General features: G+C 35.6%; 1 protein-coding gene across 5 annotated transcripts in view; it reads left to right on the forward strand.

Moving 5' to 3' along the window:
• The window catches only part of TRDMT1 (tRNA aspartic acid methyltransferase 1), a 46,858-nt gene extending 23,512 nt beyond the window's left edge, over nucleotides 1-23,346 (forward strand). Inside the window, exons 1-10 of one of the 5 annotated variants that reach the window (XM_053573182.1) lie at nucleotides 495-627; nucleotides 7,934-8,010; nucleotides 10,778-10,849; nucleotides 11,457-11,522; nucleotides 12,183-12,252; nucleotides 13,457-13,540; nucleotides 14,950-15,293; nucleotides 18,024-18,081; nucleotides 19,099-19,228; nucleotides 23,034-23,346. In XM_053573182.1, the coding sequence (XP_053429157.1) occupies nucleotides 7,973-8,010; nucleotides 10,778-10,849; nucleotides 11,457-11,522; nucleotides 12,183-12,252; nucleotides 13,457-13,540; nucleotides 14,950-15,293; nucleotides 18,024-18,081; nucleotides 19,099-19,228; nucleotides 23,034-23,134 (963 nt within the window). In that variant the 5' untranslated portion in view covers nucleotides 495-627; nucleotides 7,934-7,972 and the 3' untranslated portion in view covers nucleotides 23,135-23,346. Of the gene's footprint in view, nucleotides 1-494; nucleotides 628-3,623; nucleotides 3,804-7,933; nucleotides 8,011-10,777; nucleotides 10,850-11,456; nucleotides 11,523-12,182; nucleotides 12,253-13,456; nucleotides 13,541-14,949; nucleotides 15,294-18,023; nucleotides 18,082-19,098; nucleotides 19,229-23,033 lie in introns of those variants that run through there. The other 4 variants (XM_053573181.1, XM_053573178.1, XM_053573180.1 and 1 more) reach the window with 4 other exon arrangements.
• The last annotated feature ends 1,842 nt before the right edge of the window (nucleotides 23,347-25,188 follow it).

The following is a 25,188-nucleotide window of genomic DNA, read 5'->3' on the forward strand; positions in this document are numbered from 1 at the left end:
GACTAATTCAGTGCTTTTTAGTATATTTATAAAGTTGTATAATAATAATCACTTTGTAATTCCAGAACATTTTCAATACCCTAAAATGTACTGTACTCATTAGCAATCACTTCCTATTTCTACTTTTCCCAAACTCTAGCAACCACTAATATACTTTTTATCTCTATGGATTTGAGTATTCTGTACACTTAATATGAATGGACTCACATAACATGTGGTCTCTCGTCTGACTTTTTCTTTTTCACTTAATGTAATGTTTTTAAGCTTATCCATATTGTAGAATGTATTAGCATTTAATTTCTTTTTATAACTGAATGATATTTCTTTGTATGGATATACTACATTTGCAAATTTAAGGTTTTGTTTTTTTTTTTCAGCCAGTAAAAAACGGGAACATTACCCAATTGTGGGAGAAAGTAGTGTTATATGTCGAAGAACATTTATGTTAGTATCAGAATTTTTTCCCATGAATATCATAGAGATGAGTATTAATGGGGATATATCATCTTTACAGTGAAAAATAGCAGTGCATTTTGTAAACATCATAGCAAACTGTAGTCAGTCTAGTCTTCTCATCATGAAGTTAGGACAAAAGAATATTCATGGTCAGAGGAAAGATGCCCAGTAGTAAGTATTATTTTGAATTAACTCTCCAAAATTTCTGTAATATTGAATGTGGTAGCAGTAGTTATCTTATTTAAAAATTTTAAATCTCAATTAATATTTAAAAATAGATGCAACTTAATGCCCACTTTAGCTAGAGCTTCTTCCTAAACAAAATGCCAACAACAAACTCAGTAAAGCACTCTGACCTTCAGCAATCTACTCTCTCTTTCTGTTTTACTTTCTAAGAGAAACTCTGATGTATGATATATTCCTGGGGACCTATTGGGATTCTCAACTGCATGCCAGTAGGAGTTTGGGGGATTTAGGACAACGTTTCTATGTTTGTTCTTTCTAGCAGTCAGTATATTTCATTGCCAGTTTTAATAGATGCTGATGAATTGTAGTATCTGTGTATAATGCTAGAAAGAAAGAAGAATGGGGGGTGGCACCTGTGGTCAAGTGGATAGGGCGCCGGCCCCATATGCCGGAGGTGGCAGGTTCAAACCCAGCTCCGGCCAAAAAAAAAAAAAAAAAAAGAAAAAAGAAAGAAGAATGGAGGGAGGCACCTCCCGCTCAGGTGAGAGGAGAATGAGTTCATTTAAGTGCTGTCTATAAGAAAAAAGACCATCTTTTCCTACATCTTATTTTACTTTATTTTTATTAAGGAATAGTTGACAAAAGTTGTGTATATGTACGGTGCAGAGTGTGATACTTTGATAAATGTACATATGTGTACTTTGTGAGATGTTTAACTCAAGCTAATTGACAAATCCATCACCTCACGTTCTCACCATTTTTTGTTATGAAAATATTTAAGATATACTTTATTAGTAATTTTTGAGTACAAAATACATTAACTATATTCACTGTACTGTACAATAGATCTCTCAAACTGACTCCTCCTCTCTGAAGCTCTGTACTCTTTGGCCAGCATTTCCCCTTCCCTGCCTTCCCCAACTTTTGCTCTTTGTTTCTATGAGCTCTACTTTCTTTGGATTTCATGTAGAAGTGATATTATGCAGTATTTGTCTTTTTGTCCCTTGCTTCTTTCACTTAGCATAGGTTGTCCAGATTCATTAATGTTGTCATAAATGCCAGATTTCCTACCTGTTTTAATTTTTCCCTTAATACATGTTGCCTCTGTCTGTGTCTTTATGATGAACTCTGAAATGGAAAGAGTGTATTGTGTGTAAGTCAAATACATTTCAGCTACATTGAGGGTCTTTTGAGAAAGAAGATAGAAGGTTAATGGAGAATTTAGGAGTAATAGGAAGCATTAGGGATTTTAAGTTTTAAATAACAACATATAGTGATTATTTGAACATTTACTTAATGCAAGGCATTGAGCCATTAGAGGAAAGCAGATATAACTAAAATGCAGTCTTTGTCTCAGGAAAGTTACTATTTAGTGCAAAGATTGGACTAGTAATTAGTTTCCTTTGGGGCTTCTGATTGAATGTGGCATAATAAAGATATTCGTATTCTAGGACTCATTCCTTTTTCTAATAGAAATTAAAATAAAAAGGCAAAAGAGAGAATGGAAAACCATTATCTGTGAAGACAGAATTTAGCCATAAGCCAAAACAAAAAAGAAAACTGCAAACAATAGTGTCCAATGCAACAGAAATAGTACAGAATTAGAGAACGGCAAAATTGCATGCACCCCTCCTGAGTGTCAGGTGAAGAATAATGAAGGGAAGAATGGTAAGGGAAAAGAGAAAAACATACCCGGTAATTATTTTCTAGTAGTTATTCAAAGTAAGAAGAGACATGAAAAACAAAAACCAAATCACTAGACTGAAAGCTTCATTGCAGCCTCCGTAGACATTCTGCTCATCTTGTATGTTAGAACCTATTAGGGACAGAGGCGTGTTCTCAGGTGATAGGACTCAGCAGGTTCTTACAGCAACAGTGTGACAACAAAGTACCTGAATAGAAGCTGCCGTACTTCACCTCTGCTTTTAGCAAATCCCTAGACTCAAGTGGCCTCTGTTAGTAAAAAGAATAACAATTAGAAAGGAATCAGTTTGAGAACATACTTAGAAAGTGTGTGTGTGTGGTTTTGTTTTTTTTTTTTTGTAGAGACAGAGTCTCACTGTACCGCCCTCGGGTAGAGTGCCGTGGTGTCACACGGCTCACAGCAACCTCTAACTCTCGGGCTTACGCGATTCTCTTGCCTCAGCCTCCTGAGTAGCTGGGACTACAGGCGCCCGCCACAACGCCCGGCTATTTTTTGGTTGCAGTTTGGCCGGGGCTGGGCCTGAACCCGCCACCCTTGGCATATGGGGCCGGTGCCCTACTCACTGAGCCACAGGCGCCGCCCGTGTGTGTGTGTTTTTAAGAGAGAGGGTCTTGGTCTGTCACCTAGGCTGGAGTGCGGTGGCATGGTCATAGCTTACTGCAGCCTTGAACTCTTGGACTCAAGTGACCCTATTATCTTAGCCTCCTGGGTAGCTAGGACTACAGGTGCATGCCACAATGCATAGCTAATTTTTTTTTCAAACTTTTTGTAGAGACAGGATCTTGCTATATTGTACAGGGTGATCTTGAACTCCTGATCTCAAGCAATCTTTCTGCCTTGATATTACAAATTGTTGGGTTTACAGGCATGAGCCACCCCATCTGGCAAAATATTATTTTTTAATAGAGGTAAGAAACATTAAAAACAAAAGCAGGAAATGTAACAAAAATGATGTTAAGCAGTCTCCATGAGCTTTAAGCATTAGGTAAAACATATCTTTAACTCAAGTACTCACATATGTGTAACAGCTCACAAAGTAGTGATCAGAGAGTAGGAACTGAAAAGCATCAGAGGTCTGGAAAAAAACGGAGGAGAAAAATAAAATCAGTATAGAAATGAAAGTCATGTCAGAGAAGCAAAAACTAAAATGACCGTGCCATAAACAGGGTCATGAAGGACGGAGTGTTTTGAAAAAGACTCCGGAGTGTTTTGAAAAAGACAAAAGGGAAAGGAACCCAGATCAGAATATTGCAGAGTAAATGATGGCTGAGGACAGAGTGATCCACAATAAATAGAGGAGTGCCTCTGAAGAAGAGAATGAATCAAAGGGACCAGAAAATATTAACAGAAATACACGAAAATTTCCTAAAATGAAACCTGCCTCAACTCATGGACGATGAGTCCTTCTGGAAAATATGACTCAATCACTTCATCCAGCAACCACGAGGAGAATAAAGTAAGAAAGCCCAGGAATGAAGCTGCTATGTTAGGAAAGAAGTTTTGTTGGAAAATGGGGTGGAAGTGTTGTAATGCTTTGTTGTGTAGAAATAATAACATGATTGGAATAGGGCTGGGGCCGAAAACATATGTCTATAGCACATAAATGAAGCTATCAGTTTTTTAGGACTTTTTTTTAATTTCAGATTAATCATAGGGGTACATAAAAGTAGGTTACATCGTTGTGTGCTTCATCCAGAAAATGTGCAATATACCTGTGCTTTTAGGACATTTTAAAGTATTATTGTTAGGAGCTTAGCAGAGCTGGGAAAGAGAGAGCTAAGTTACCAGGGGTCAAAGTAGCTGATTAAAGCAACAAGCTAAAATGAAGTTGAGCCTTTATTCACTTACTGTGATGGTATTAGCTAGAGTCTAAAATCAGAGAAAATGCCCCTTCCCTCTGTCCCATTTCCCTGTGGATCAGTGCAGATATGGGGGCCCCCTCATTGTTAAGGGAGCCCTTGGCCCTCAGGGGATGGTAAGAGAGAGGACTAGGAGTGGAAAGGTGCTGGGGACTGAGAGTCGAGAAAAGTGTCTGCAAGGTTTCCTCCTCCTCTCTGCATTAGGGGGCCTTGGCAGAGAACTTCTGTCCTAGATCTCAGATAAGGAGACCTAGGAATGAAGCCTTGGGGACTAGGAATACAGATGTGCCAAGAGTATGACCAGCTGGCTGGGCCTCTGAGACCTTAGCTGCAGCTCCCTTCAGGGACTGTGATGACCAGCTGGGTACCCAGCCTGCCCCATGAGGCCTGCCTTGGAAAGCCCTTGTAATTGCCTAGGGTCAGGCTGGAAAAATTATGCATAGGTTTCTAAGAAAAAAACAGGACCTTTCAGTTATAATGATAACTAGTAATAAATTACAATCAGTAAATTATCTAGGGAGCGAATGGGAAATTGCTAATCACTAGGGTATAACTATACGTAAATGTTAAGTGGGCAGAAACCTTATCTGGTTTGTTCATTGTTGTATTCCCAGACCTAGCACGATGCCTGGCATATAATGGGCACTCTGAAATACTGTGAATTCATTTATGAACATGGTTTAATGAATATGTTGTACCTAAAAATCAAATACATAACAGGAAATTGCTAATAAAGAGTAATGGGTTTCAAAACTGATATTAGGTAAGATGGATTTCAAGGCAAAAAGCATTTAAGAGTCAGAGAAAGTTACTTTATAATGGGAATTAATATAATCCTCAAGAAAGTTGGGTGGCGCCTGTGGCTCAAAGGAATAGGGTTCTGGCTTCATATACCAGAGGTGGAAGGTTCAAACCTGGCCCCAGCCAAAGACTGCAAAAAAAAAAAAAAGAAAGAAAGAAAGTTCTAATTGTCATGAGTACAAATGTGTTAAGTACCATGAGAGTTCATAGGTTCATAGGGCAGGAAATAATAGGAAATATCCACTCAAGATCTTGTTGAATACTTGCTTACATACTACAGAATAAGATTTCTTTGAGTGTTTTCAATCTCTCAATAAAATTAGGGACAATAACTGCTACCTTCATATATAGGTTGCTTACTGTTTTTATATACATAATTGACTTTTGGAGAGATATGTATCCGGAGGGGGAGGGGAAATGAGTGAGTATGTATGTTTATATTTGCATTTAAACACATGTTCACATATGTGCATGCATGCGCACGCACACACACACCTTTCCAAATCCCATAACATGCTAAATGGCAAAACTTTAAAAGCATTATAAAAAAATAATGAACATGGCAAGAATGCCCACCATTAGCATTATTACTTAATATTGCTGTGACTGTTTTGTATGTACTCACACAAAATACTATATAAATAGAAATAAGAATTGAAAAACATGATTGAATATACCTAAAAAAAATAGAAACAAGTTAACTAAAAATAGCATGAGGAATAATTAGTGCATTTAGTAAGGAGGCTAGTTATAAAAATATAGCCAATACTTTCTATGTACAAATAAAAACTTGTTAGAAAATAGAAGGAAGTTCCTATTTTTATTAACAACACAAAAGTTAGAAAAACCTTAACAAGAAATCTATGTGCCTCACATGGGAGTAAAAAAGACTTGAAAGATTTTGAAAAATGTACTGTGGCCTTGGGTAGGATGGCTGAATATTATAAAAATAGTAGTTCTCTTTAACTACTAGAAGTGCAATAAAATAATCAAAAGTTGTTTTCCAGTCTACCAAGTTCTTTCTAAAAGTTAAATGAAAATTAAGTGTTAGGATAGTGAGGAAACTTCCTCAGAGAAGAGGCAATAAGACGGACGTCAGGACAGCTCCAGCTGCCAGTGAGCACGGAATAAACATTGATACCCCACTGATGTGATCTAATGTTGTATGAAAGCAAAAGTGTTTTTATTAGTTTTTATGGCCATATCATAGAAAAAGAATAAATTTCCATTACCTTTAAAATATTGAATCATTACAGATAACTCATGTATCTTCATGACTGTTTTCTTGAACCCAAGTATGTATTCATTGACCTAGAATGCCAGATTAAATTAAGCTGTGAATCATCCAATTTAGTGATTATTTTGTGCATACCTGCCTTATCATTTGGCCTATGCTATTAAAAAAAAAATCACTGTGGGCGGCGCCTGTGGCTCAGTGAGTAGGGCGCCGGCCCCATATACCGAGGGTGGCAGGTTCAAACCCGGCCCCGGCCAAACTGCAACAAAAAAATAGCCGGGCGTTGTGGCGGGCGCCTGTAGTCCCAGCTGCTCGGGAAGCTGAGGCACTCTACGGAGGGTGGTACAATGAGACTCTGTCTCTACAAAAAAAAAAACAAAAAACAAAAAAACAACCTTAAAAAAAAATCACTGTTTTCAAAGATCCTTTAAAACCGTGATTGTTTTTAGTGTCTATATTAGAGACAGTTGACTCTGTTTAATTCCTTTAGATTCTAGATGTAGGCTACTCGTAGTATAATTGCTATAAAAGATTATCATTTTAATTTTACTTTAGTGTTAGAAATTTAGCTGTAATCCATCTGTGTCCAGTTCCTTATCACAGTGGCCCTGTGTGGACAAACTATTGAACATGAGGTGCTGTCTAATGCCAGGCCCCATACAATGCTCCGTGTACAATTTTCAAATTGCTTTCTTGAGAACCAAGGATTCCAGAAGTGCTTGGGGGAAATTTTCTATGTTTAATTTTAATTCCATTTTACAAATGTATCTTACATTATTTAAAAATCCTATGATCAAAAACTGACAGACATGCACATTCCAACCTTTAATACAATGGAGACAGCTATCAGGTTAACCCACTCTCTCCAGAACCCAGAGTAAAGCTTTTGCTGCTTTAGTGCTCATGTGCTTGAACTTCTTAGAAGTGGATTACGATGAGAAAGGTTGTAATTCTGGGCTGACCTCTTTAAATTTCTGGCTGAAGATGTGCTCTGAGCCTGCTTAGTCAGAGTTGGCAGACCCACGACTCCTGCTTCTCTGCATTCATCTTCTGATATGTATTAAAAAAAAGGATCAAAATAGCATATTTTCCAGCTTATTCCATTAGGGATTATTTTGATTAATCTTGCCTACAATCTTTTGAAGTTCTTTGCATACAACTGCAAAAGAATAAAATAATTGTGGTTAACAATATGAGGCCTTTTTCTATTTGGTGATACATTAAAACATACATGAAAAGGGATGTTGACTGGTCAATATATCACATTAACTAAATAAAAAATATGATTGATAGATATTTTAAAATTTTCTCTACCCTTATGCCAAAAATCATTAATTATAAAATAAGGTTCTCCATGTTTACTCCAGAAAACAGCAGTATTATACTCGAGTCTCACAGAGGAAAGAAGTGCTTATAATCCAGGAAACTACATTCTAGCTCTGCTCCGGCTGGGTCTGGAACCAGGAAAGGAAGGAAGTGACTTCTTTTCTCATAGCTTCAGTTTATTGCCCCCATTTAATTCACCAGATTGCTGTGCAAAGTTATCTTACCTGAATTCGATTTGAAAAGTACTGTGTTACATAAACTGTTACAATTTCCGGTATGTTTAGTTATAGTTTGATAGTATTTCCCTTCTCCTCTTTCTCTCCAAGTTTTTATATTCTTTTACCCCCGATGTTCATTCCTTAGGGCATTACAAGAGAAGAGTTTGACAGATTATCTTTCGATATGATTTTAATGAGCCCTCCGTGCCAGCCATTCACAAGGTATGTATAATAAGTGTTTTTCTGTTGAGAAGAGTACTTTTGAAAGACTCATTAAATCAAATAATACTATAGTTTCAAGCATGAACAATTTGAAGTGGAGCAGCTACATTTTCATGGATTTGAAATTTTTCATAATTTTGTTCATCTATTTGCATTTATAATTAATCATTTTAGTCATAAAAGAAATAGCAATTAGTACCAGATGAGGAAAATTATTTGGCGAAGGCTCAGCACCTGTAACTCAGGGGGTAGGGAGCCAGCCACATACACCGGGGCTGGCAGATTCAAACCCAGCTCGGGCCTGGCAAACAACAATGACAACTACAACAAAAAAAATAGCCAGGCATTGTGTGGGTGTCTCTGGTCCCAGCTACTTGGGAGGCTGAGGCAAGATAATTGCTTAAGTCCAAGAGTTTGAGGTTACTATGAGCTGTGTGGCGCCATGGCACTCTATTGAGGGCAACATAGTGAGGCTCTGTCTCAAAAAAAAAAAAAAAAAATTTGGTCAAAAGATATGAAAGAGTACAAGAGACCTTACCTTCCTAAGATACAGCACTTATTTCTGGCTTAAATTACCTTAATTTTTTAAAACTAAGGAGCAGTTAGTAATATCTTCTTAATACTTAATTTAATCAGTGTGTATTTCCATAGTGAATGTTCAAGTCTTTAATTACTTACCTGTGAAATTTTATAACTATTCAAGCATGCACTGTGTATTTTACATTTCTTAAAATTCTTTTAAAAATTATATAGTATTTACTTGGCTATGTGTTTTAGGGAATTATATCCTAAATGAAATCTTGATTAATTAATATTTATTTAGATATTTTTACTAATAGTATTTTTACTTATTTTAAATAATAGCAATAGTAGTAATCCTTTAAGTGTCTTACATGGGTGTACCTTTTAATTTAACAGATTTAGGGTTAGATATTGCTGTTATTATTTTAGAGGTGAAAAACTGAGGAATAGAAAGGTTTAGTAACTTTCTCAAGGTTATATAATTGGAGAATATCAGAGCCAAGATTTATCAATAATTTTATGTACTCCTATTTTAATATATAGGACTTAAAGTGAAATGTCATTTATAATGAACATTCTAACTCAAATTAAGATTTTATGGTAAATTGTCATCTAAGTTTTGATTTAAACAGTTCTCTAGGAAGCTAATTTCCCAAGTTTTTATTGTTTATCCGCATGCTAGCCATTGCTTTATTGTTTTAGATCCTGTAGTTCCTGTCCTTACGGAGCTTACAGTCTAATGGAACAGCTGACAAATAGTTACTTAAAATGCGATACACTAGGTAATAAAACAATGCTGAAAGCGCTGTGAGAACACAGGTGAAAAGGACTTGCTGCTTACCAGGAGGGGGAAGTTCTTCCAGAGGTGGCATCTGAGCTGTGTCAGACTGGGAATTTAGCAGAGAGGCAGAGGCTGTTCCAAGTGAAGATGACTCTAAGCAGAGCAGGGGTGTGGCCTGTGAAGGACAGTGAGTGGGACAGACAGAGCAGAGTGCAGCCTCAGCACTGGAAAACGTCATATGTCACTGCAGCTGGCCCCAGTGTCTTCCCTACTCTACCCCCACCCTGTATTAGCCCTACTCCAGCTGCTGATAGCAGCAATAACTGATTCTGTACTTATATCATTTGAAATTCTGAGAGGAAAGAATAGAGTAAGAAGAACCAAAGATTCCTGAGGAATCTGTTCAAGTCCAGTCTAATCCCCTAGCTAAGCCTCAGATCCATGGTGATTTTGGCCTTGCTGTTAGTTTTGAAAAGTGATGTCAAGTAACTTATTTAATGCTATGAAGCTAATAAGCACAATTTTAAACCCTGGTCCCAGGCCCAATCCAAGTCTTCCTTTCTGCTCGATCCTTGATGAGCAGATCCTTGTGAATCATAACTGTAAGATCTGATTACTAAGGCCAGGCACAGTGGCTCATGCCTGTAATCCTAGCACTCTGGGAGGCTGAGGTGGATGGATTGCTTGAGTTCAGGAGTTCAAGACCAGGCTGAGCAAGATCAAGACCCTGTCTCTAAAAATAGTGGGATTGTGGTTGGTGCCTGTAGTCCCAGCTCCTTGGGAGGCTGAGACAAGAGGATTAAGCCCAAGAGTATGAGGTTGCTTTGAGCTTTGATGACACACCACTCTACCAAGGGCAACAAAGTAAGCCTCTGTCTCAAAAAAAAAAAAAAAATAGATCTAATTACTAGCCCAAATGCTACCTGTTTACATAACCTATCTTGACCCTGGTTAGTCTAACCAAGTTGCAACTTCTGCTTCTAAGTCTTCAGCTTAATTCTCTCCTATTTACATTGGACAAGGTCCAACTATGAACCTTGCCTACTACTTTGATTTGCCTAGATTAGTCACCATGAATGGCATTAGCTTTACACTGGTACTCTTAACCTTAACTCTTGTATCACCTGAGGCAGAACAAAAGGTGTTTTCAGCTAGTTTGTGTATTTTTCTTGAACAAAGTGCTTTGAAGAAGGCAATTGGTTTTATTCCTCATTGATGTCTTGTTCTTTTTTTTGTTTCATTTGGCATATTGTTTTGAAAAATAATTTTTAAGTGTAATTTATTGGATATACAATACTTTTTTCTTTTTAATTAAATGAATAAATGCGTTTGTTCTCTATAGCAACAAAGGTGTTTTTGTTTTTTGCAAGGACCGATTTACTTTAATTCCCTCAGTTTAGAACTTTAAAAAGTGATTTGTTATCTGTATATAAGATTCTTTTTGTGCTTTCTTTACCCTTTTAGAATTGGCCTGCGGGGTGACATGACTGATCCAAGGACAAATAGCTTCTTATATTTTCTTGATATTCTCCCAAGGTAAAACTTAAATTCCTGCCCAAGCTTACCTTAAACTTAACACTCTGGGTCTGGAAGAATGTGTTGTTTGTCATTTTCTAGACTAGCAGTTCACACGTACTCCCTTCAGATACTGTGCTTCCATATAGTAACGCAGGTGTTTCACAGTTCCATGCTTGCCGCTGCAGTGAGTGGCAGGAACTTAGAGCCTGTAGCTAAACTCTCTTACCTCTACTCACAGGAGCAACGCAAACGATGCTGATGGAAGTATTTGCTAACATGCTGTCAGGCATGGCCTGAAAACTTGCGCTAACCCTGAAGCTGCCGTTCCATGTGAGTGGCAGCACTTTGGGCTGTGCAGTCCAGGGGCCCTGTGCTGACTTGTGTTTTGAAATTAAGCTTCAGTAGAATTTAACATTTTGAATGTTAACTTTATCAAGTGTGCCATGTTTTTAGGAAAAATGAAAAAACTATAAGTTGTTGCCTTTTTAAAATTCCTTTATATAAGAGAGTTCAGAAAATGACTTACTTAATATTTACCACAAGAGATGATTTTTTCTACTTTTTACTTGCTAGCAATGAGATATTTAGAATTCCCCACCCCATCTTTTTTTTTTTTTTTTTGTAGATTACGGAAATTACCGAAGTATATTCTTTTAGAAAATGTTAAAGGTTTTGAGGTGTCTTCTACAAGGTAACAACATTTATTTGTCTTGCATACATCTTAGACTTGGTGTGTTTTATAGAAGGAACTGTTGTGAAATAAAGATCTTAAAAATAAATGCATATATTCTGACATTTTTTATGTGTTATATATTTTATTCCTTAGTATTGATTTTGACTAATCACATAAAGCATTTACAATTTGTTTTGACAAAGTTGACCATTTTTAGGATGAGCACTCACTTTAGTGAGCGTGCTACTTGTCAGTTTTAGTCTCTAATTATCAGTGCCCATTTCTTTTATAGTACGAATATTTTCAGTAAAACATGAACCTGTTGACAAGCGTTTTCTGAAGTTGTATGCAAGAAGCAGCCCGCTGTCAGGGTTCTTTCAGAGAGTAGCTAGCTGGAGAAAAAGACCCATCTGAGTGCTATAGGTTAGTGATTCTAACTTTCATGAATTTGGATAATGTGTCTGGCAGCTTTATTTGTAATAGAGAAATATTTATATCTTTTTATTAAACATAATTTCTCAAGTGCTAGACTTAGTACAGACTTAGGATCATTGTCCTTCTAAACAAGTTGAGTAGAATTACATTTGTCACTTAAAGTTTTATTTACAATTTTTAAAGAAGAACCCATTTCCAAGTAAAGAGTGAAAGATTTTGTTGTTTTCTTTCTTACTTTTTCAGAGACCTGTTAATACAAACAATGGAAAATTGTGGTTTTCAGTACCAGGAATTTCTATTATCTCCAACCTCTGTAGGTACCACAATTGTAAACCCTTGCATAAGTTATAATTTAAAGAATTGTTTCCCCTGATGAAATTTGATTCAATAAACAGAATGGCTCTATTTTAAAGTTAGTTCAGATGTGGGTCTTACTTTCTAAAGAATGTAGTACATACATATAGATACATTTAGATATGTTTTATGAAACAGTTATATAGCTTGAAGGTCATAAAGAATGTATTTTTCTTTTGGAGAATAAAGAATAGTATATTTTGAAATACGTGAAATTTCCAAAGTAGGTGTGCTGTAATTTAATAATTTAATAAATTGTTTAAAAATAATCAAAAGTGAAAGTAAAATGAACATATAACAATTTTTAAATTACCGTTTTGGGGTCATAACATTAAATTGGAAACATTGCTTCCATTTCATATATAAGAAATCAAAGTATAGTAATCTCTTCATTACTCGGTACTCATGGGGATTGTTAGATTCCAGACAAATGTTTCCTGTCATTTGAGAGTTACTATTAAAAATAGACCTAACTAATTCTACACTCCATACCAGACCACATCATACCATAAACTCTGTATTGATTTGATATTAATATTTAAATATATTAATTAAGAGTAAATTAAGACAAATAAAGACAGACTTCACTTACTGTAACATAGTTTTACTATTTATAAAACAGCTTTGTGAATGGAGTGTACAGTACAGTTTCAGATAAAAGGCAGTCCATACACTTTTCAACTTCACTACCATATTTTTTTTTTTAATTCCAAGTAACACACTTTAATATGTAAATCTGTTACAGAGAACACATGGCTCTGTGAGAGCAATGCGCAAAGTGTGGGCTGACTGACTAAGGCACACCAAGTTGAAACCGTGATTGTTTTTTGGCTGGGTCACGTGGCAGTTGCTTGAGTGTGTGGGTTGCTTGAGTTCTGGATAACTGAGAGTTGACTGTGTCCATTTTACTTCTTACCTGGGAAATGTAAAATGAAATTGACTGACAGACACATTATTAGAGTCTGTCTTTACCTCATTCAAATAAACGTACAGAGCAGAGGCTTAACAGGTTTAGAATTTGCTACCCAGAAGTCTTCTATCAGTCAGTAGCAGCTTTTGCTCTGGCAGAAGCTAAATGGATACATCTATGAGTTTTTTACTAAGTGCTAAAGTTAGTGCAAACATCTTTAATTTCCGTAGTAACTACTCTTCTTGATTTGCAGCTCGGCATTCCAAATTCAAGGCTACGATATTTCCTTATTGCAAAACGTCAGTCAGAACCATTACCATTTCAAAACCCTGGCCAGGTATTATTATTGGTATTATTAATATTCTTAGTAGCGTAGTTTATTTATTACAGATATGTATCAGTCTGTGAATTTATTTTCAAACACTACTTTGTGTAGGTTTGTCCTAGAGAGTCTGAAGATATAGACCATGCCTAAGTCCATCTCCAGAGCCTTTTTTCTCTTCTGTCGCCACGTTTATGGGTTTAAACAAAACAAAAATGTTTTTTTGTTTTCTTATTAAAAAATAAAAATAAGAAATAATTACCATTAGCACTGTTATCACACTCCTCCTCCCACAATTTTCCTTTTGAATTTTTTGACTATTTTGCATTTTTCGTTTTCTCTCCACAGTAGAATCCATTGGTTACTTTTGATAAAATTCAATGTTTTTTTTTTTTCTTGGCCGGGGCTGGGTTTGAACCCGCCACCTCCAGCATATGGGACCGGCACCCTACTCCTTGAGCCACAGGTGCCACCCAAAATTCAATGTTTTATCTTAAACTATTTTAACACATCAGTTGTATCTTTTTAAACGCCAATGCTATTTAGCTTAATTGATTAAAATGTAGTAATGACTAGTATAAGCTAGAATAAAATGTTGAATTGCTACTGGTAGTCTTTAAGTCTTTAATTATGTGAGCAGTTTTATGTGGTTTGGTCAAAAATGAGAGTGGATAGCTGAGTTTTGGTGGTTCAGCGAAGCTCTTCATAATTGTCATAGGTAAGACTTTAAGAACTCACGTCCTATTACCTAATAATCAGGAGTGTCATTTGAGTCCCCTATGATATAATATTAATACCTGTATATATCCCTTTCCATAGTGAGTAATTCCACAAATAATGTATACGGTATATTAACACGATACGTTGACTACAAAGACTTCATCATTAAAAATGCCTGGAATGGTTTTAATTTTACAAAATAGAATTTATACATATTTACGTGTTTTGCAGAAACAGGTTTTCCCCAAGGGACTCATGAGTAGACATAACCTTTCATGGTGAAAAGCACTTTTCTTTTTTTAATTACTAATTTTCCTTTAGTTCAAGGTATATTCCAGTTTTTCCTGTTAATAAAGTGATATGACAAATTTGATCCAAAACACATTTTCTGGAAATGTTATTGTTGCTTTCCAAACTTCTTTCCCATGTATGATACTCTTTTTTTTATTCAATGTACTTTCTATTACTTTGTTGAATTTTTTCAATAAATACAGGAAAAAGTAACTATGAAATCATCTATAGCCTGATGACTATAGCTGTAATGAGTACTAATGTACAAATATGAGTGAACCACATTTTCTATCTTTTAATGGCAATTCTGTGAAGGCTAATAAAGTTTTCACATACACTGACAGGATGTTATTAATTTATCTTTTATTTTTAATAACAATTTTGATAATTTGTATATTTTTATTTAATGTCAGGTACTCATGGAGTTCCCCAAAATTGAATGTGAACACCCACAGAAGTGTGCAATTGATGCAAAAAATAAAATCAAAGAAAACAAAATTGAATCAAGTATTTGCTTTGATAGCAGCACACAGTGTTCTGGCAGAGGTGCCGTTCTTTATAAGCTGGAAACTGCAGAAGAAATTGAAAGGAAAAATCAACAAGACAATGACCTCTCTGTGCAAATGCTGAAAGGTTTTCTTGAAGATGACATTGACATGAATCAGTACTTTTTACCTCCACAGTCATTGCTGCGATATGCTCTGTTATTAGACATTGTTAGACCCACGTGCAGAAGATCAACATGCTTTACCAAAGGGTAGGTTTTAAAGAACAGGAATCACTTATATACTTCATTAAAGGTCCATCCATATTATGGCCAAAATAACCAGGTTTTTATAGTTTTTCTGTGTTTTAGCTCTCAAAACAAGGAGCATTTTATAACATGTTTTTGCCGGAATGATTTTTTTTTTTCCCCCCTCAATTGCCTGCTTCATGTTCCAATAGAATATGAGTGAAAATTCCTTCTGGCAGAACATTATGTGCACCACCCACAAAAGTGCTCGTAAAAGACAACGTCATTTGTTTAATGACCTTCATAGGATCTTAAATACCCGTAGTGGAGATGTGGTTTCTGTAGATGTTTACTTGCTATCAGTAATTTTTTAGCACTTTTCTTTATATGGCACGTCTGACCTTAAAGAATGATGTCTACTCACATGATCAATGTATAAGAAGAAATTAAATTTTAATTTAAAAATAGAATTGAATCTTCTAGAGCATACAGGGTAATTTTTATAATACATTGAAAATTTATTAGCTTTTTGAATACGTAATATATTCCCAAGATTAAAAATTCAGAAGACTTGGAGAAGCATGAATCCTATGTACTGAATCTTGATATGAGGACAATTAATGACAAGGTTATGGGGGGGAAGAAGAAAGAGGGACGGAGGGAGGGGGGTGGGGCCTTGGTGTGTGTCACACTTTATGGGGGAAAGACATGATTGCAAGAGGGACTTTACCTAACAATTGCAATCAGTGTAACCTGGCTTATTGTACCCTCAATGAATCCCCAACAATAAAAAAAAAAAAAAAAAAAAGAACAAAAATACAAGAAGGCGAAGCTTCATGCAATCGTGTTGTCATGAGAAAAAAAAAAAAAAATTCAGAAGACGTGAAGCCTTTCTGTCACTTCTGTCTCTTGGCTGTTCAGTTTCCCTCCCCCTGTGCATTTACTGCATAATCTGCCGGGGTTGTAGTGTATGAGGGCGGATTTAAATATATGTGTATATTGTATCCCCCTTTAAGTAAATGGTGGCAGACTATGGTACATTCTTATATGCTCGTTTTTCACTATACAATATAAAGTAGATATTATTGCCTCTCAGTACATAGAGGACTTTTCTCATGTTGTAGGTATATCATAGTTTATTTTACTGGTTATCTGTTGATGAACATTTAGGGGGCTTCCTTTGGATTAGTTCTCCATTAAATGTTTAATATGTTTCTCATCAATTTTTTTAAACCAAGAAAGAAGAGGAATATTGGGCCTTTTTAGAAAGATATTTTGCCAAATACCTCTGTATCCACTTTGTAAGTGCTACTCAAACTCATTTGATAGGTAGTTGACTACTCATTTGATAGTATGATTTGACGATTCAGGCCTTCTTTTCTTACCTACTAGTAGACATCAGGGACAAGACATTGTGCCGCTGATATAACCATACCACATTCATCTCTTTTATCATACTCTGCCCTTGTACTTCAGGGGAAAGGGTTTATTGCTTTCCATTACTATAAAAGACTTCCCTCAGCTGTTGTCTATTACCAAGTCCAATAGGTTCTGTTTAGGACTCTCATAAAACAAGATTTATCAGTTTTGTAATAAAAAACAACCTTGAAATTCTTTTGTAGTTATAAAGATGGTATAAAGAAGCCTTACTGTAAAAGTTTATTTTAGTGTAGGTAATGTATATTTATACATGCATACATATTTATCTTTGTGATATATATGAAAGAACAATTTCAAAAATTAATTTTTCCTGGTGTAATTTTTCCCTCTAATTTATATTTTATTTATTTTTATTCATTCTTTTTAAGACAAAATCTCACTTTGTCACTATCAGTAGGGTGCTGTGGTATCACAGCTCATAGCAACCTCAAATTCTTGGGCTTAGTTGATTCTTTTGCCTCAGCCTTCCGAGTAGCTGGGACTACAGGTGCCCACCACAACACCCAACTATTTGGGGTCTCTCTCTGGCTCAGGCTGGTCTCAAACCTGTGAGCTCAGGCAATCCACCTGCCTCTGCCTCCCAAGTGCTGCGATTACAGGCGTGAGCCGCTGCTCCTGGCCCCTAATTTATATTTTAAATTGTTCTCTAGAAACAAAAATTCTTTAATATGTTGAACAGCCAGCGTGGCAATAATCTTAGAGAAAGAAGTATTACGAATACCTTGCATTTTCAAAGTATTTTACATTTCTTGTACACTTATTTATATAATGGCCTGGGTGTTGTACGAAAATGATAGTAAGAACATACTTCTTTAAATGACAAGCAGACACAGGCTCTGTAGAACTGTGTTTGTTATGGTACTGGGGAGCTGGTACTTGAGAAGGAATGATCGTCAGGCATTACGAAAAATAACAGTAATGTATTTTCACCTACATAACTTTTGCTTCAATGTGGCAGGGCTGCCAGTATTGAATAGCATTTGAATAGAAAGTGCATACTCTTCAGTGATGAATGTAAAAGACAGGAAAATTAATAACAAGAAATTAATATACATAAATGATAAATACACAATTCAGTAATTTTTATACAATTCAAAATGCTGTGCCAAGTTTAGTTTCTGAGAAGTTTAAATATATCTTTTACCTAGCCATTTTTAAATCACAAAGTATATTTATGTTCTGTTATTCAACATACTTCAAAAGCTACATGTAATGTACATGTAACTGTGTACATTAAATCATTCAAGAAATATTTAAGAAATTCTGCATTAACCAATACACAGGTGCTGCATAATATCTATGTTACTTTTGCAGTTATGGAAGCTACACAGAAGGGACAGGATCTGTGCTACAGACTTCAGAGGATGTGCAGGTACAGTTCAGAACTAAAATAATGGGCAATGATTAAAGATTATGTTTAATACTGAACTCAGAACATTAGAGTAATTTTACATACTCAATTGTATGTGAATATAGATGATACTCACATATAATTATTTCTTTACTGTTGAATAAACGTCTTCTTTTTCTTATTGCCATATATGAATTAATGTACAAGAAATATTTTTTCTTTTTTTTGATTTTTCTGTTTTTCTTTTATTCTATAAATAGTAAATTGGAATTTTTCCTAAAATAGTTAATGTTGTCTAAAATTTTACACAAACATCTTGATATTGGAGCCTTCCTTTCTAGCACATACTATAAAACTCCCTTTCAAGGAAAACACAATATGTCTTACCAGTGTTCTTCATTGAAATTTCGGTTTTAACTCTCCATGGCGTCATGGTCGAGTACTGGCCTGATACATAGCAAGTTTTATATATTTTTGAATAATTTGAAAGTGATAATATCTTCTTTTATATCAGTTGAGGCTGTTAACTATTAATAAAGTTTACCCATGATAAAGATCCCATCATAGGCAAATGAAAATGTCTAGATTTGAGAAATCATATTTAATATATTTTATTTTAAGAAATGCAAATTTCATTTAAATTTGATGAAACAGATTATAGAGAACAAGTGTCTTAATGATCTTTTTGTTAGTGTTATAAAATTGACTTCACTGGTTGTCCAGCTTCCTTTTATCTTTCACTATAATTTCTTTTATGCTATGTTGTCATTTACTGTTTTTACTCTTATGACTTAATTTTAAGAGATCAAAAATGTCAGATGTACTGAAAAGTGTTAACCTTTTCCCCTTGTCAGCGTTTACCTTGTTACTGAGCCAGCTGTACAGTGCATTGCACAGAGGAATTTTGCCCAGTGCATTTTGCTACCGTGCATTACAGTGAAGTGTATGTCCATTATTTGTAAACTGTCTCAGTGTACAGGAGGTTTAACAGGTCTAGTTGCAGTCACCCTTTCAGTTATCTTGTATATTTACTTACAGATGGAAAGTATCTATAAGTCTCTTACTGATTTGTCACAAGAAGAAAAGATAACAAAGTTATTAATGCTTAAACTGCGATACTTCACTCCTAAAGAAATAGCAAACATCCTTGGATTTCCTCCCGAGTTCGGTATGTGGAATACATGTAGACTTGGCTTTCGTTTGTCAAAGGTTCCAAAATTCATTAGGGACTCACACGTGTGTGTTATGAATAAACCCTAGCCCAGACAGATGGGTTCAAGAAACCTTCCTTTCCCTAGCCTGGCATTTTTGACATTCTCTCCCTCTTTCCCCTTTCCTTCCTAACTGCCTCATTCCATTCTCTTCTGACTCGGTTCTCTCTCTCACTGAACCCCACTGGTCATCAGAGTGGTTTGCATGGGCAGCAGGAGCCCTTGGCAGCTCCTCACCTCTTTGTATGGATGGTTGTCTGTGCTATCCCCTTTTCATCTTATTTCTTGCTTCCGGAGGTCTTTTCCTAGTAACCCACAGTAGGGCTTGTCAAAGAATGTCGTGAATGCCCTTCTTAAATGAAGAAATTAAAGGAAATTGGGGAATTGTTTTGGAAGGGTAGGTAGTGAGTTTGTGTTTATTCTCTTCCTCAGGGATAAATTCTTACCACTTCTGTGCCTTTTTCCTTCCCTGCAAGGTTGAAGTAGAGAAAAGGAAGGTGAGAGGCAGTCTAGAAGGAGCATTCCTAAAGGGAAGAAGAGTGATCCAGGGTACAGTGCCAGAGTTGGCAGAAGATTAGTGATTCTGAAGCAGGGAATCTCAAGAGCAAAGTGAAGATTTAGTTGTAGAGCGAGAAAGACAAAGCCCTACCTGTACCGGTAGTCCAGGGATCTGGGGCTTAGGAGAGTGAAGAGACAGGACACCTGCCTGCTCCGCCGGCTTAGAGTAGCCCCGCCTCTTCCTGCTGCAGGGAGGTGCTTTCAAGAGTGAAGGAGGCAGGGTGGTGAGCTCCTCATTCCTGGGTGTGGCTGTGCTCTGAGCACCTGGCTGATAGGCAGGGAGAAAGACTGACCTTTCTAACGTGCCTCCAGAGCCACAGAGGAGCAAATGTCTTTTTGAAGACTCTGATTATGAGTTTGAATGCAGAAAAGCCAAACTTTGTTAAATCCGATATGGTTGTAATATTCTTTAAGTAAATGATGAGTTAAATAGATCATGTTTCAAATTCTAAATAATAGATTTACAGATGATCTTAGGAAAACAATCCTTTTGTACATGGGGAACAAACTGCCAATATAATTTGAGTATCCTCTTGGTAACTGATTCTCCGAGGGTAGTCACAGCAACCAGGTTTATTTTCTACTCTTTGCCTCTTTCTTGATGACCTCATTCTATCCCGAATATCCTGGGGAGTGTTATTTAAGAAAAACACATACTTTCCTTGTTTTAGTTTATGTCACAAAATGAGTGAGAATGTCACAAAACAAATAAAGAACTGTGAGTTGGACTCAAGAATTTTATTCCCAGTCTGTTTTCCTAGTGATTATATAAACTTTGTGTTAGCTTTTATAACCTTTCTTTCATAAATATTTTTATCATTATTTTTAAATTTTAGGGAATAAAATAGAATTTTTCAAAGTTCTTTGAATATGTGTATATAATGCATGCAAAAAAGCCTTTTACATTGCTGAATCTTCTTTTAAAATACATGACATATTTATGTAGTCATACTTTCCTGATGTTGCCACTCAGCAGCAGGGACACAACTGTCCCTTGTGTGTTTCCATATTATTGACTGTCATTCCAAACATGGGATGTTTGTCCACGGCAGGGTTGGACCCGCAGTGATCCTGTGCCGTCTGTCCTGGTTCCCTTGTGACTGGCAGTGTGTGTTCATTCACTAGCGGGCTTTGGATGACAGGGACTCTTATGGATGAACGTGACTATCTTGACCTTGTTAATTCTCTGTTTCTTTGGTGTTGAGGATTTTTGTTATTTTTAATGTATTTAAGTTTTTAAAAAGTCACTCTTTAATTTTAAAAATTATTTAATTTTTTCCATAAGTTAGTTTATATTTTTAAAAATATATACAAATGCACATAATTTTTACTACTCTGACTTGCTTTTAAACCTTTCCCTCCTATGTAATCTTAATATTGCAAAAGATCATCTCTGGGATACTCTGAAAGCCTATTTGTAGGTCCGTTTGTAACCTCTGGCTACTTTGAACTAAATAATTTTTGAGATAAATAATGTGCTTGCCTAACACATTATCTTTCGAATAGCAACTTTATTATCATGTCCAATTGCAAATATAGTTTTATTGTAGTAATTACTGCAGTTTTATTGCAGTTGATATAATGCTAAGTTTTGATGAAGCAACTTCACTATAACCAGCTCTACCTTGTGGTACTTACAAGAATTTGAAATATTGCTATTCTGAATACTCTTTAATTAGGTTTTTCACTTTCTGGTATAAGTTACTTTTCCTTTATTTAACTGCTCTGTTGATGGGTGCTGACTGTAAAATCTTGACATTGTAACTCAACATTGTAGTGCACATTCTTTTATGCGTGGATAGTCTTTTATGCTGATATTTGTAGGGCTTCCTTCCAGCATATGTAGTATTTGTGGGTCTTTTTGTTTTGAGAAATAATGTAGCAAATAGAAGTCCAACATGAGAAAGCCGTTTGTGGAAGCCGAGTATGAGAAACAACTACAGGGGACTTGTATCCGGAGTATTTAAACAACTCCTACAATGCAACAGTATAAGAAAAAAAATCCAATTTAAAAGTGGGCAAAGGATTTAAATCAAGATTTCTCCAAAAGAGATAGACAAATGGCCAATAAGCACATGACAAATATGTAATTAGTTGTCAGGTAAAGGTAAATCAAGCCACAATGTGATATCCCTTCATACCAAGTAGGGATACCGCTAAAACATAAAAGACAGACAATAACAGTGTTGGTGACAAAGTGGAAAAATTCAAACCCTCATATGCTGCTGGGTGAGATAATAAAATGGTGCAGCGATTCGGAAAATAGTCTGAAAGTTCCTCAAACATTGAACATAGAGTTATTGTGTGACCCAACAGATTTACCCCTAGGGATATATCCAAGAGAATTAAAAACATACATTCACATACAAACTAAAGCATGACTGTTCATAACAGCATTTCCCATTATAGCCCAAAGGTGGAAACAACTCAATTTATCAATTTGACTTGTTTGAAACAACTATATTTATCAATACATGAAAGGATAAATAAAAGTGGTGTATCCATACAACAGAATATTATTTGGCCATAAATAGGAGTGAAGTATTGGTATATGCTGCAATGTGAATGAACCTTGAAGACATTATGGTAAGGGAAGGAGGCCAGACACCCAAGGACCACACACATGGTTCTGTGGATATGAAATGTCCAGAGTGGACAAATCTATAGACACAGAAAGCACATTAGTGGGGGAGGGAGGAAATGGGAGTGACTGCTAACGGATACCAGGTTTCTTTTCGAAGTGATGAAAATGTTCTAGAAATAAATAGATGTTTGGAAAACTCTGTGACTGTGCTAAACACCACTGAATTGTACACTTTAAAAGAGTGAATTTTATGGTATGTAAATCCTATCTCCATACAGCTGTTATTGTGTGAAATAAATAACTGTGAAATAATGGTGTCCACTGCTTCTTCTATGGTGCATTGATACATGGATGTCTGTGGGTGTTATATGTGTACATGTGTGTGCTGAGCGTCATACGTGACGCAATGTGAGATGACACGTTCTCATTGTCTGGGTAATACAAGGGATGTTATATAAGATTTTGGGCTCTAAATTCTTATTTGTTAATAAAAGTACATAGAGACCTTATTGATTCATGAAATGACCACTGTGCCCTTACTAAAGGCTATATATATCCTGTTATCTCTAGAAGTTACTGTTACAAATTTTTGTATATGAATTGTTATCTCTCTTTTCTAGGTTTTCCTGAGGAGATAACAGTGAAACAGCGTTATCGCCTGCTTGGAAATAGTCTCAATGTGCATGTGGTAGCTAAACTAATTAAACTCCTGTATGAGTAATTATAAAATAATGCTGGAAGATGGTCTTGCTATTCCTACATTTCCAGATAGTAATTCTAAAATTCTGCTTTGAACTAATTCTGATGAAATTCAACTAAATTATTTTAATCTGTCATTATTACGAAATTCAAAATTTAATCCAAAAAAGTCCATTTGTTTCCTTAAATTTATATTACTATATTTTATAAAATATAAATTATTGTTATGCTTTATGGAAAATATATTTTATATGAAACTGGTAAATATGTGAAATATTCTTTTTATGTGTACACGAATATTTTATAAAGTGTCTAACGAGCATACCATAACGATTCAAGAAATTGTATATTTTTGTATGTTAATTAAAGAGGTTTTATGAATCTTACCATTTACTTCGTTTTTATATATTTGTTCCCTAATTTTAAAATGATGACTTTTATTCTAGCTTGTTTCACACAGTGCGTGTTTCATTTCTTTATTTCATCTAAACAAATGCATACAGTATTTTAAACCAAATCATCATTGTTCAATTTATACAACAGTCTGAAGAATATGTCAAAAATAATCCTAAATTCTTCATTACCACTCTATCAGGAGAGCACAGAAAATGTAGGTGTACATTATCTAGGTGTCTAGAAGGGGGGAACTCATTGTCCCTTCTTCATTTGGACTTACTTCCCTTTCATTTGCTATTATCAGAGTTTATTTTATCTTTTTTCTGAGCTTCGCAGTTGAATTTGCCATTGCCTTGTAGGGAATGTGACGTGGCGTTAAGATTTTAGGGAGGAAGCGGCCCTCTGACCCATGCCACATGGCACTAACGCCTCCCCTAATTGTTTTATTACAGTATTGTTTTATACACTCTGAACTAACTTTTATACAATGGAATAGTGTTTGGCCTTAGAGAAAGGAATGAATTCTGATGTGTGTTGTGATAGAGATGAACCTTGAGGACATCACGCTAAGTGAAACAAGCTGATCACGAAAGGTCAAATACTGTATACTTTCACCTGTGTGAGGTACCTAGAAGAGTCAAGTTCATATTACAGAGAGAATGGTAGGAGTCAGAGGTCGGGGGGAGTGGGGTTGGGAGTTAGTGTTTAGTGGGCACGGAGTTTCTGCTTGGGGTGATGAAAAGGTTCTGGAGGTGGATGGTGGTGATGGTTGCACATCAACATGAACATCCAGTTGCCACTACAGCTATGTGCTTAGAAATGGGTAAAACGGTGAAGTTGACGTTGTGCTTATTTTACCACCATTTAAAAAGATCATACTCGGCTACAAGTTTTTTCAGAACTCAAATATGATATAGGAAAGCTGTAGGCCAGTACATATGCATAAACTATCACTATATTTTGTGTGTGTGTTTAGAATAAATCCTATTGTAAGTCTAATACATTTTAGTATACAATCTGAAATGACTGTGGTACACTTTGATGTCACTGCTGAAAGAATCTTAATAAAATAGTTTAGACTTTTATAATAATTATGAGTATAATTATTCTCTAATTATAGCATCCTGTGCTTCGCTGAGCAGCATTATATTAAAGTGTTGAGACGTGCAGCAACTATGAACATGTGCAAGGTCTAGGGAGACGTTTGCTTACCAACTGGAAGACGGAATATAGCTTAGTGAAGTTTTTGAATTATTGCAGTGTATTCCCAGGCAGATGATGATTCTTGTCCTTAATTCATAATTGAAAATACACAGTAACAAGCATAAAACTCCTACCTTCGTGAAGATGTATCTAGTCTCATTAGCAGATGCATATACATGTGTAATTAACTTGGAAGATGTTATTCTATTGAATATATAGTTTCGGTAATATGCCTAAATTTTTCTCTGGAAATTCTGTTTTCTGGTATTTGGACTTGTAAATGTATTCAGTATGTTGGAAAATACAGCCTCTCATTTTCAACAGAAGTATGTCTTTGCCATTCCTAACAGAAAACTGATTTTTCTTTCTCCTTTTTGCATCTCCCCTGCTCTTTTTTTTCTTTTTTTTTTTTTTCCTTTTGAGAATTAAAAATAGGAGGAGATAGAATAAAGTAAGGGAAGTAAAGAAAAGCTTCAT

Source organism: Nycticebus coucang, chromosome 20 (assembly GCF_027406575.1).
Source record: "Nycticebus coucang isolate mNycCou1 chromosome 20, mNycCou1.pri, whole genome shotgun sequence".
NCBI classification, from domain to species: Eukaryota; Metazoa; Chordata; class Mammalia; order Primates; family Lorisidae; genus Nycticebus; species Nycticebus coucang.